This window comes from Haliaeetus albicilla, chromosome 9 (assembly GCF_947461875.1).
Source record: "Haliaeetus albicilla chromosome 9, bHalAlb1.1, whole genome shotgun sequence".
Taxonomy (NCBI): Eukaryota; Metazoa; Chordata; class Aves; order Accipitriformes; family Accipitridae; genus Haliaeetus; species Haliaeetus albicilla.
In genome coordinates, this window is record NC_091491.1 from 9,644,977 (window position 1) to 9,657,424 (window position 12,448).

The window sequence follows — 12,448 nt, forward strand, 5'->3', positions numbered from 1 at the left end:
TCCCCCCTTGCAGCTCTCCAGAAGAGCTAGCTGGAGCGAGGGGTAAAGCCGTTCTTAGCTTTGTAAAGCTCCTGAAGTACTTTTCAGCCAGTGATCTCATTACACTGGAAGATATCCAGGGGCTGTTACGGGAACCTTCATCAGCGTTATTACAGTCTTGTTCTGAAACACCTCATGGTTTTTCTTTGCAGTGGGTGCGTATGTGTGAGTGTGTTCACTGACGCACTGTCCTTTCAGGACTCCTTTTTAGGTGTGCAAGGATTTCTGGTGGTCAACCAAAATTGCCAGATCCTGCGTTGTCTGAACATAATGCAAGGAGAAATGACATCTCCCCTGGGTCCATGTATCTCTCTCCTCATATTAGGTAGGCAGCCAAGTGAGCAATTCACTTCCTGTTTTCAATTTAAGATGCATTAGAAAAGTAGTTTTGGCACCACTGGTGCGGCTCTGAAATGGAGCTGGGGAGCCTTAGCTAGCTGCTGGAAAGCAGTTGCTCTGCCCTCAGAGAGGGTGAGCAACCACCTTGGGTAGAACCAGCTGTGTTGGTGGTATCTTGGACTGATACTATTCCTCTTCTCCGGAAAAGTGAGTATGATTATGTGCCCCCAATGCTGTAAAGGGTTAGCCCAGAAGAGAGTCAGCTCCAAACTGGAGCTGTGGAAATGCAGCTACTTAATATAGTTGAGAAAACCACATCAACCAGGTAGGAGCAGGAACTGTGACCCTCCGTGTTTCCACCCTTCCACTGGCACCAACACAGCAAACCAGATGACGCGCAGGTATGTACATGCAGTGGGGTAAGGACCAGCCTCACAAGTCCTCCAAATATGGGGTTTTCTATTTTATGAAACTTCTACAGTAACATCTCTTCCTTTCCCATTCAGCAATGAACATATTTAACTAGAAAGCAAAGACAGAGTAGGCTGGCTGTGATGTGAAGCCAAAGGAAAATTAATCTATTCTTTAAAAGTGCCTTATTTAAGTTTTTGGGGACAAAAGCTGTGATGCTGTGTCTGTAAAGAACTCAGCAGCTTAAGCCCCTTAATACTAAATTATTAGTTGTACATTTAACAGTGTTTATGCTAGTAGTGACAAGTCACTGGCTAGGAATCAAAAGGTAAATTCGATAAATGACTATTACATCCATTATTCTAAGAGCTGTTTGCTTTATTCCATTTGGGAGCAAGCTCAAATGTGTCTGTGCTTTAGCTGTCAATTAACTTGCTCTCCTGCACTTTGAATTAAAAAGGGTTGTCTTCAGGCTCTTGTCAGAGGAGCTGCAGAAAGTCTTGATGGGGCAATTTATGACGCTACCAGCTCTTGCTGCTGAAACTCAGTAGCCCTGTGGCTGAGTCAGAGAAATGGAGGGTGTAACCAGCCACTGCTTCAGTGCAGGGGCCTGTCGTTGGGCTGAAGCCGACTTATACTGCCAAGTGATGATCAGTTTGGCACCGAGACAGCTGTGGTGCAGGCAACTGAATACTTGGGGTGGAAAGCGTCAACAGAATGGGCAGGGTGAAGTGCAGGCTCCAGTAACTTGTACCTCTACCATGTTTTGTTTGACTGCTATAACCAGAACATGCTTAATTATATTAAGATGGCTCTGCTTGGAGACACACATCTTGCATCTGATATGGAGGTGGTCAAATTCAATTTATATTTGCTTTCACTCTGCATTTCACACTTTACTGCTCATCTGCATTGGCAAGGTGGTTTCTAAAACTGAACAGACAGGAAAGTGTGATGCTGTAGCTTTTTGGTATGCTGAAACTACAGTGAAATGACATTATCTAACTTGGACAAGCAAGAATGGAAAAGGGAACTCGAATGCAGACTATCCCAGAATTTGGTAAATTTTTAAAAGATTACAAAAGGAATATCCAAAATAAATAGCTGGCACCATTAAGAAATGTGTAATCTTTCTCCCGCATATGTTTGGTGAAAATATATTCCTTCTCCACAGCACGTAAACAGCACCCAGGAGTGGCACCTGCTCAGCATGCCTCAGTTGTAACTTCATTAAATGCCTTATTTTGTGCAAAAATTTTTCTGTCTTGGTCTAAGACCACCACTCATGACCACACTTGAAGTGTAATCACTAACAATGGGATTCAAGTTTTTTTATTCCTGCAGACCTTATTGCTCTGGACTATCACAGTACTCTCTTCTTACAACATGTAAGAGTTCTTGGGTCAAAGTAAATTTTAAAGCTTTATTGGTCTAAATAAAAAAGTACAAAACATTTTTACAATAGAACCTGGTTATTTTTCTGTGATTTAGCAAAACCAAGGAACAGGCTCTTTGCATGCAGAACTCAGGACGCACCCAGGGCTGCTGACCTTGCACGCCAGGCCTTCACCTTCCAGAAAGCAGGCTTCAGCTCAGTGAAACATCTAACTTGCTGCCGGGGCGGCGGTCTTCTGACACAGTCTGGCCAGCAGTCCAGCCATTTGTAACAGTGAGTTCACACCTTCTGCTATCTTCATATGAGTGTACCCAATTTCCTGGTGATAAAGACATTGCAAAATCTTCTGTTTTCTCCCCCAGTCTAGGCATAATATGACTAATGACTAAATAGAACCTATCCCTTACTACTAAGAGACCAACTTCGAGTCACTCAAACTTCTCAGAGAAGTGTATCTTCTCATGTAAACCAATTAGAATGCCTTTTTTTTTTTTTTTTTGATCAAAGCCTGTATTTCCCCAATTCCTTTATAAGAAGCAAGGTGCATACATTTGAGGACAGGTTTTAAATCTGAAGAGCGATTCCATTACACCAGTTTACCAATTGTCAACTGGCTGTTAATATAATTTAATATTTTACTGTCTATTGGACTAGAATCAAGTAGGCGCTTGAAGAAAGTTCTCAAGGAGTTATTTAATGCTTTGATGTAAATAATAAATTCAGTCAGCATTACATTTGTTATTAATTCTAGTTGATCACTGAAGTGACTTTTGCCACTTCTGTGGGTGGTTATGATTACATGTTAAACTTCAAGTCACCATTCTTGCTGACAAACTGATGATGCAGAGTGGGAAAGAAAGCAGGAATGAGTTAAGAAATACTTTTTTTGCGGTACTATATAGCAAATCTCAAACAGAAAACCCTGAGCCTGCCCCTGTATTAGGGATCACATCACCTTCTTAAAAACACCCAAAAGACCCCACTAGGAGCTAGGTTAGTACTAACCTTGATAAATTCCAGTTTCAGATATTCTGGCATTTGAAAGGTTTTACACACACGGAAGATGTTGCCAATCACATCTTCTGGAGAGTATCCAAGTCGCCACAGGTGGGCAAGAATCTGTGCAGGCAAGAATAATCCCTCAATTATCTGCAAAACTTATCAGGTCAGTCAAGTATATTCACTTTTGGAAGAGCTGTATATAACTACTGGAACTGCATGTACTATTTATCAGATGATTTAACCTCAGTTGTTTAGGAAGTAATTTCAATACAACTTGCTTTTTTGCTTGTGGGCTTATTCATCTGAACAAACCCCTGCATAAAAAGGATTTAATCATCAGCTTATTTACATGGTATTGCCCTTATCTTAAAAAACAACATACACTGTGAATTCTTCAAAACAAACAAGAATTCTGTAGAGAAAAATTGTCTGTCTACGCCAACACAACACATGAAAACCAACCTTGTATGCTTCGTCAATATTTGCATTTATGCAGTGCTGTATCATTTCTTTCACAAGCAGAGGATGAGGCTCGTCACATACCTATATCAAAGAGAAATAATACACTTCAAAATATTAGAAGACTCTCCATTAAACCTTTGGTATTTTCACAAAGCTTCTATACAGCTAAAGTACTGAATCAGACACGTTCTATAATACAGATTAAATTTTAACTAATATGACTTTTCAGCTATCCTGCCATGGCAGACTCAATGGCATGAAATGAGAAGACCCAAGTAATAGATTCGAAAGTTATCACTGTGAAATTTCCCAGCAGTTATGTGATTCATGTGCTTTGAGAGAGCTGGAAAGCCAGAAGGTATCAGGCATGCCATTAGGGACTGCTAGCGCACTCTCCCTTTTCAAAAGGCACATGCACTTTTTTACGGCCTAATGCTTTAATTGCTACATATGTAGTGCTGTCTGCATACTGGCAAAGCACTTTCAAAGGCTTATATACCTGATGGAAGTTCTCACACAGCTGTAGTGCTAAAATTTTAGCATCACTGTTTTACGCTACTACTAACCTTAAAGACATTTTCACTGTTTATAAAGCCAAATCCAGAATATGTGGACTGTAAGTTGTTTAATGCCTGTGAAAGAAAAAATAAGACTTCATTTATTTTTGGAAGTGCTCTACTTCTCACTCCCCTCCTCAGGATGAAACACACTTTTCAGAAAATGATGCCAAATAAGCAGTTTCCAATTAAGCAACAGCGTAAATTGCAAATGTATGCAGACTTTGTTTCCTCCCACAAATTTGGTATCCAGTTCCCACCAATTTACTTTTAAGAAGCAGATCCACCTTAAAACCTCACAAAACGGAAGAGTTTAATTATTTTTGTGCCACAGGTCACATCCGCTTTGCTTTACCTCTCCAAAGATAAATCTTTGAGAGCCACAATTCAAAGGTTTTTTTGCTTTAAACAGAAGCCTTTGTTTCGTTGCCTTTCTTCTTTTACCTGTCTCATATCTCCTTGGGCTGTGAAGATAATGGCTTCTAGTCCATCATCTGTATATGGTACATTCTCTTTCTCAACAATTTTCAGTAGCCTTGCAAGGATTTGTGAATCTGTCAGCTTGGTGTAACGCAGCACTGCACATCGTGATTGAATAGGTTCTGAGGACAGAGATGCGTAATTAGCATTTCCCTCTTCTCTCAAAAAAATACCATTTGTTTTCATCTTGGAAGAAGGTATCTCGGCTTCCAACTCTTCATTTGTCTTCTTTTAAAGAAAAAGAACATGTCAGCTCTAGACAGAATATAGCATCTCCTTAAGAGCATACAATTTTTACAGTCCTTCACTTGAGCCCAAATGTGCTGCTTGAGTTTTCCGAGATATGTGCAAATATATATATGAAGCTCAGCTGCTTCTGTTCTCCTTGTTTTCTGAATGTATGTGTTTCTCATTGCTAAACAAGAAAAGTCTAAAGGTCTACAACGTGCTAGCCTGTAGGCAAACTTTTATGTTTCAGAAAGCAGGACAAGAAAAGGGGTTCAATACTCATTAAACAATACATCAAACATCTTAAACTGTAGCAGAGTTGGACGGAGATTAAGCCCAAAGTAAAGAAATCTGCTTCTGCAGTCATGCATAGCACTATCCATCAAAACCAGCTGTTCAGAGGGTTCCCCGGCTACACAAATATACTCTTCTTTTATTAGCTGAATGTACAGGTGGTTTGATTTTTCAGAAGTACCATGGTTTCTTGCAATGAGCAGGTCCAAGGTATTTCTGAAAAGTGCCTTGGAAGTTAGCCAACAGTATGGAGAACACATGACAAAAACTCCCAGGGACTAGCAGCACTTTACCTATGATTTTGTCAGAGGCATTGCACGCAAGTGCGAAGCGTGTTGTTTTGGAATAAATTTCCATTGTTCTTCTCAATGCTTGCTGTGCTCCATCTGTCATGCTGGGGGAGAAAAGAAGACAGATTTAAGCCCTTCACTGACTTACAGGTGCAGCCTAATAACTATTTTTACACAAGCTTCAGAGTTTACTGATATTAAACAGTGCTTTGTAAATTACTTGATATTCTGGCTTGATAAACTAAGCAGCTTTCTCTAGTCATGTGAACAAATCACCCTGCAATGCAGGTAGTCACCAAGAGCTCCATAAAACTAACAAACACACAAAAATAGATCATTACTACTCTGAAGAATACTGCTAAGAATACTACTACTTATATGCAGATGGAGGAGAATGTCCAGTTTTCATCCAGTGAAATTGTCTACGTAAGCCAGACTCTTTTCCAAGGGAAAGAGACAGTAAACTGGAAGATGCTATTTCATATCCAGATAAATTACAAAGTGTTTCACCCCAATATTCAGTATCTCCTTTGAAGCAATGATCTTTGCTTGATATGAGTAACCTCGTAAGAACACTGTTCAATGCATATTTATTTCCCAACAAATTATTTTTGATAGCCTGATAGGAACATCTAAGACTGTCCAAGAGAGCAGCTCCACAGACAGGATAGATGCAACACACTTTACATAGTAGCTGAGGTTAAGAAAAAATCAACGTACCTGTCTGCTTCATCAAGGATGATTATTTTATGCCGACCTTTTGGAAGTGTGACCTTTTGCTGGGCAAACATTTTGATTTTGTTTCTCACAACATCAATGCCTCTGGAACAATAATTCAAGTGATTCATGATCAATGGGGTGAAATTACATAACAGATTTTACTCAGCAGCCACATCAGCTGAAGCGGTTCTGAGCTCTCTATTCTCCTGCTGTTTGTTCCTGCCCCTTCAGCTGTGCCAGTATAACTGTTGTGAAACCATGTTGTAAGCCAGACTGCCTAACTGATTCAGATTTAAACACCAATACTCCTTATTTCTGGAGGCTTTGAAAAAATAATTTAACAGTATCAGTACATATGTGTCAGTAACCTTACAGTACTGCCACAAAATTACGTATGTTTGGCAAAAGGTAGGGGTAATAACTGAACAAGGGCAGAAGCGTTTAACAGTGCTTTGCTTCTTTGCCAGTACTTCACACAGCTACATCCACAGACACAGCTATTACTCAGAAGAGTTTAAGAAAAACAGCTGGACAGACTGCATCATTTTAGCACAACATGGGTGCTTTTCTAGACTGAGTCTCAGCAAAGACTTACTTTTAAAAATAAAGGACTTCAGTTTTTTGTTCTGTTTAGAAAATGAATGTTGTGATTCTATAGCTCTTCTATAACTGATATTAAAAAAAGCAGGTAAACTGTATTGTACTCATAAACAACCCTCTAGAACATGTCCTCAGAATACTTCAGGACAGGTCTGCTACAGAACTTGGGAAATATAATCAGCCCTTAGTGCCTGATCCTTGGAGCAGAGTCAGTGTCCTCTACATACCTAACACCCTTATCCTACATTTTAATCCTCAACTGCCCTTACAGTGCTAATTTCTATCACTTCACTTTTTTTCTTAAGCATTGAAGAGTTCCACTGTAAACAACTTGTTCACTTTTCATTCTTAGGAGGATCTTCATGAATGCAGGAAGCTTAACTCTTTAAAGTGAATTCAAGAAAACAGTACCATTATGGATTCTGCACTCCATCTGTTTATATTTTTGTGCATGAAGGTACCTATCAAGTTTATAAAACATCAAGTAATAATATCTTTGTTGATAGGTGGACATCAAAGATTGCCTAACTTTTAGCTGGAAAAATTGCATTAAAATAAGTACTAGAGGCCTTACTGTAGCATTAAGCCTATCACACTGGCCTGAGTTGAACTAAAAATAAAAATGGATACTTGCTGCTTCTTTAAAAGTTTGATAAGGTTTATTCATTCTCACCTGTCATTTGAGGCATTCAGCTCCAAAACAGCATCCTTTAATGCAGGACCAAGCAGAGCACGCGCCAGGCAGAGGATACTGGTGGTTTTACCTGTTCCTGGGGGACCCTAAAAATGCAAAATGCAACAATTGCTGGTAAGTTTAATATCATTTTCTATGCTGTAGACTCTACAATGCTCTCCCATCATGAAAAACAGCTGCAACAGAGGAACTGCAGGCAAAACACCAGACTAGAGGTTGCCTGAGTTCGGGATCCTGCCTCCAACAGAGGAGAGAAACACTGCAGGGAAAAGCACGAGACATGCTTCAATGGGCATCTGAGGGCCAGGTCAGGTTTTAACAGAAAGCTGTTCACCATTTGTGTATTCTGCCAAGAACACTGCTTGCTCAGTGGCCATACAATCAACATCTCTTACCAATACTTTCAGGCACAATGCAAATCTATACTGGGAGGCTTTTGTGGCTAGATTTCAGAAGCCAGGACCAACACAGTGAAATACAGTACAACACAACAATACTTACAGCAATTATAATATTTGGTACGTTCCCCTCTTTTGCGAAGACCTAAGAAAGAATAAAAATTTTTAAAACTATGTAACAAATAGTTTCCAATTCTATTTTAATAATGAGAAACAGAGCTACAGTTTCTTTTCTTCCCTCCTGCTTTCATTTTTTTGAACCTTGCTGCTTTCATGTTTTGTTTTTTCAATTGAACCGTTAGAAGTCAGTCCCTAGAATAATATGGAAAAACTTAAAAGCACTTAATCCCACAGGTCTTTAGTACTCTTGCCTTTCCTTTGCACCTGTTATATGTTTGCTAGTATAAGCTTTCTGTTAACAAATACCGTGTTCACAAACTCACTTGTCAAGGAAAATATTTTTCCTCCAGAAATTTATGTTTCTTTCTGTTGTTATATAAATTACATTTATTCATTGAAACAATATTATTATAACAGCTACACATTTTCTAAGTTGTATCAAAACAGGGCCAATTTAAACAACGTTCCAATTCAAGAAGGCATTATTTCCTTGAACACCACTCAAGCATGTCCTAAAATAAGTAATTTCTTGAGTATATCAGAAACTTTTTTTCCCACATACTCAGCTATGGATGTAAAAATACAAAAGTGCTTTTGGTCTGCGGATCTGCGCAGAATTGGTTTTTGGGCTAACATTTCAAAAAAATGAAGGGACAGCTACACACCTCCAACCTGCTCACCGTATCTTCATTTCCAACTATTTCACATAGTTTCATGGGTCTGTATTTTTCCACCCTGTAAAAGTAAAACCCCACACACTTCAGCACATCTAATAAAACTTTAATAGTGCTTTACACTGACAGAAGAGGAGGATTCCGCTAAGACAGCACGCGGCAAAGATGACTTGATGTGTCTTTAGGGCAAACGCTGCAGGGTGCCCCCTCCCTGCTAAGCACAGCATTCCACAACACTAATTCCTGAAAGGTTGTTTTACATCCGTTGGTATAAAAAAAAGGAAAAGGAAGAAAAAAATGCTCAACTCGGACACGAGTTTGGTGCCTCAGTCTGACAGGGCTAAGGGGAGACGCCGCCCTGTGCGCTCTCTCATGGTTAACACAAGGCAGCGATGACTTTGGACTCGACAGGGACTTCTTGCTTTCTGCCCGAGGCTGCCCGGTGCCCTCTCCCCACTCACTCCCACTTCACAGGCCCCAGCCCTGCCTGGACAGGTTACCGGCTGCAGGCAGAGCCCTGACCCCTGCCAGAGCCCCCCACTTCCAAGTCAGACCCAGCTCCTGCAGCCCGGCGGGTACGGGGGGAAGGCCCTAAGCCGATCGGGATCGGGATCGGGATGGGGCCGGGGCCGGGGCCGCCCCGCAGAGGGAGGCAGGGCCCGGCCCACACGACCCCCTGAGCGGAGGCGCCGCGGGGACCCAGGCCCGACAGCACGGCGCGAGCCTCCGCCTTCCCGCCAACGGCGCGCCCCGCCCCCCGCTCGCCCCATAGGCTATGCCACGGCAAGCCCCGCCCCCACCACGTTCTGCACCAATGGCCCTCGGCCTTTCCCGCATTCCCCGCCCCCCCGGCCCCATCTCGCAGGCGCTCAACGGCCGCCCAGGCTCCCTCGCCTGCAGCCGCTGCCCCCCCCCCCCCAGCCCCGGCGCAGGCCGCGCCGCCTCCGCCGCTCACCAGGGCAGCTCGTAATGGCCGCCGCCGGCGGGAGCGGCCCCCGGGGGGTCGGCGGATCCCCGCTTCTCGCCTGCCGCGGGCCCGGCCTTCTCGTCCCCCACGGCCTCCACCTCCATTTCCATCCCGGCGGCGGCTGGCCCGGCCCGGCCCCGGTCTCTCCGCCGCCTCCGTGAGGGGAGGGCCGCGCTCTCGGGCCCGCCTCGCGGGGCGGGACGGCGAAGGCCGGGTGGGTTCTCCCCCGCCCGGCCGGGGCGGGCTCCAGCAGGTCCCGGCGCTTTCGGCGGCAGCTCTGGGAGGCCGCTGAGGGGGGGCGGCGGGGCTGGGCTTTGCTGGGGAGGGACTGGGGGTAGGCCTAGGGGCCGCTCACGGCACGGCTGGGTGGGCTTGTGCTCCGCTGTTTTGGAGGCTGACTGCTTTTACTGCCCTACTGACTGGTTAAGTGTTAATTAATAAAAACAGGAATACGTTTGCACTTCAGGAGTCTAAACCTTTGTTTCTTCTTCTAGCTACCTTTATTTCCCCCTCTAAAATGAAAACAATAAAAGATGCATCACAAAATACCGTAAGTAGTTATGTTATAATGGGGGTATGTGGTTGTGGTGCTACCGTTAGAATTTGGGTATCCGTACTGGTTTTAAACTTGAGTAGTTACTGGGGTCTTGGTACATCTTTAAGATCTGCTTATGCTCCACGTAATCAATGACATTTGTGTTAGCTCAGTGAGCAGAGGATCTGTCCTTCAGTCTGGACTCTGATTCCTCGGGAAGTGTTTCCAATTTAAGATTGGTGGGAGGCAGGAACTTGGAACTGATTGTATTTGAAGCCACGTGTGAGCGGTGATGCCCTTCTAAGGGGGTAACTTCCTATCACTTGCCACAACATTTGTGTTCCAATGTTATTGTCAGTGCCTGTTGGTGTTTTGAGGTTGCCATGTGAATGTTTGCAGGTGAGAGCATTGCCTTCAGCCTGTGGAACTGCTTCTGCCTGTGGCCTGACAGTGATGGGAGTTTGCCCAATTTCTTATAAGGCTCTAAAACTCTGGAGGGTGAAGTTTCCATTATGCAAAGTGCAGTCTCATATCTGAGTTTTTATGTAGGGTGGTCAGTGCTTTGATCTTGTTTTGCATATTTATTTATTAATAGCTGTACATGGTTCCTAGTGGGTTTAGGATAAGTGTTATTTAAGGGTGAAAGTGTAAGTGGTCTGCAGCCTTTATATGGCTGGCTGAATTAACTGTGGATTAACTTCACTTCCATTGGAGGAAAACTAGAAAATTAAATACCAACACAATTATGTGGCATATGAGGGTGAGACAGTTGGTATTTTTTTTCAGTATTCAGACTGTTTGTAGCACACGTGCCAGATGAATACATTGTTCCTGTAATATCTCAAACTCACTATGTTACTCTTGTCTTTGGATTTAACTTGCTGCGGTACTCAGCAGAACCCAATACGGGACAGTGAAATACTGCAGCTGCATACAGCACTGCTGGTCATAAAAGTCTGGCAGTAGAGCACACTGGACGTGCTTTGGTTTCTTGCCAAATTAAACAGTTGTTATGCTCTTAGGAAGTACCAGCCTCTAGATAAGATATAATTTTCCTGGCCAGCATTAATTCTCCCACTATATGTGTAGGATTGCTGCTGATAAGCACCCAAAGGACAGTAAGAAAGGCTGTTCATAAGAATTGTTGCAGAGAGCTTGATGACAGATTTTGTGATGTGTTTCTACTAACCAGTTGCAATGTGTGTTTCTTTGGAGCATGGTCTTCTAAAGCACTGCAGCCCCTGTGTAGGTGGTAACTCCTCATTTATCCACAGTAGTTCTGTAGTTCACCAAACATGGAACAAGTATTTATTGAGGGCACAACAATATCGATAGGGATGTGTGGCAGCTAGATAGGCTGACCTGAGCTGAAAGTTTTAAAACCCATCTGTCCCAAAATCTGAACTGTTTTTATTGTAGTCTGTCTGACGTCAGAGGATACATCCAGGATAAAATTAATTCCAAATTCAGTGCTGAAATGGCAGAACTCTTTTGATGTGTCATCAACAGTGCCTGAATACACAAGCATGTAGATGTACTTTATTATACTGAAAGGAGAATAACCCTGAATTTAAGATTATTCTTTCTGACCTGTCTCCCTCCCACCCCAAAAGATATATAGAAAAAGCTTAGTAAGTATTTGTAATCAGTATAGAGTAGAGATAAAGGCTTTTTGCTAATGATTTAGTTAGCAAGGGGAGTGTTCCTCTTGAGCGTATTCAAATGGCATCTACTACTAGTAATGGAGATCGCTGTCAGAGAAATAAATAGTGATCTTGTAGTCATCCCAGGAGCAAGGAAGTCCCAGCTGCAGGTGCTTGATATAGGGAACGGTCCTTTAAGGACCATATGGAGGCTCTTCTCAGATCAGCTCCAGTCAAGGGCTCATGCTCTAGCCCCTACAGGGAAACTAAAGCCCAGTGCAACAGGTTTCGTCGGAGGTTGGGTAAACGCAGAAGTTGTGGCAAAAGAATTGCTGTTTTGTGTGCTATGGTTGGTGAAACTGAGGATAGCTTGTTTTGAGTTTGAACAAGAAGTTGAAATTAGTGAGTACATTAAAAGTGAGGCAGCAGTTGAAGACAGCGAAGAGCAACAGTGATGAAATTACGATGGGGCATGTGAGGTGTAAAATCCAGAAGGCAATAGAAATAAAGCATAAGAGAGGAAACTAACTTAGGCAATCATTAGTGAAAAGTATGTTTCTGTACTTCATATTCAGTACAGATAAGTAATAAAAAATTTC

General features: G+C 42.6%; 1 protein-coding gene across 1 annotated transcript; it reads right to left on the reverse strand.

Moving 5' to 3' along the window:
* Positions 1–2,198: 2,198 nt before the first annotated feature.
* RFC2 (replication factor C subunit 2) lies at positions 2,199–9,868 on the reverse strand. Its single transcript, XM_069791474.1, has 11 exons — positions 9,660–9,868; positions 8,696–8,765; positions 8,014–8,055; positions 7,492–7,598; positions 6,219–6,320; positions 5,502–5,602; positions 4,651–4,808; positions 4,216–4,281; positions 3,650–3,730; positions 3,191–3,304; positions 2,199–2,504 (listed from the first exon to the last, which is right to left on the reverse strand). The coding sequence occupies exons 1-11, from the start codon at positions 9,779–9,781 to the stop codon at positions 2,394–2,396; spliced, it is 1,074 nt and encodes a 357-aa protein (XP_069647575.1). The 5' UTR covers positions 9,782–9,868; the 3' UTR covers positions 2,199–2,393.
* Positions 9,869–12,448: the final 2,580 nt, after the last annotated feature.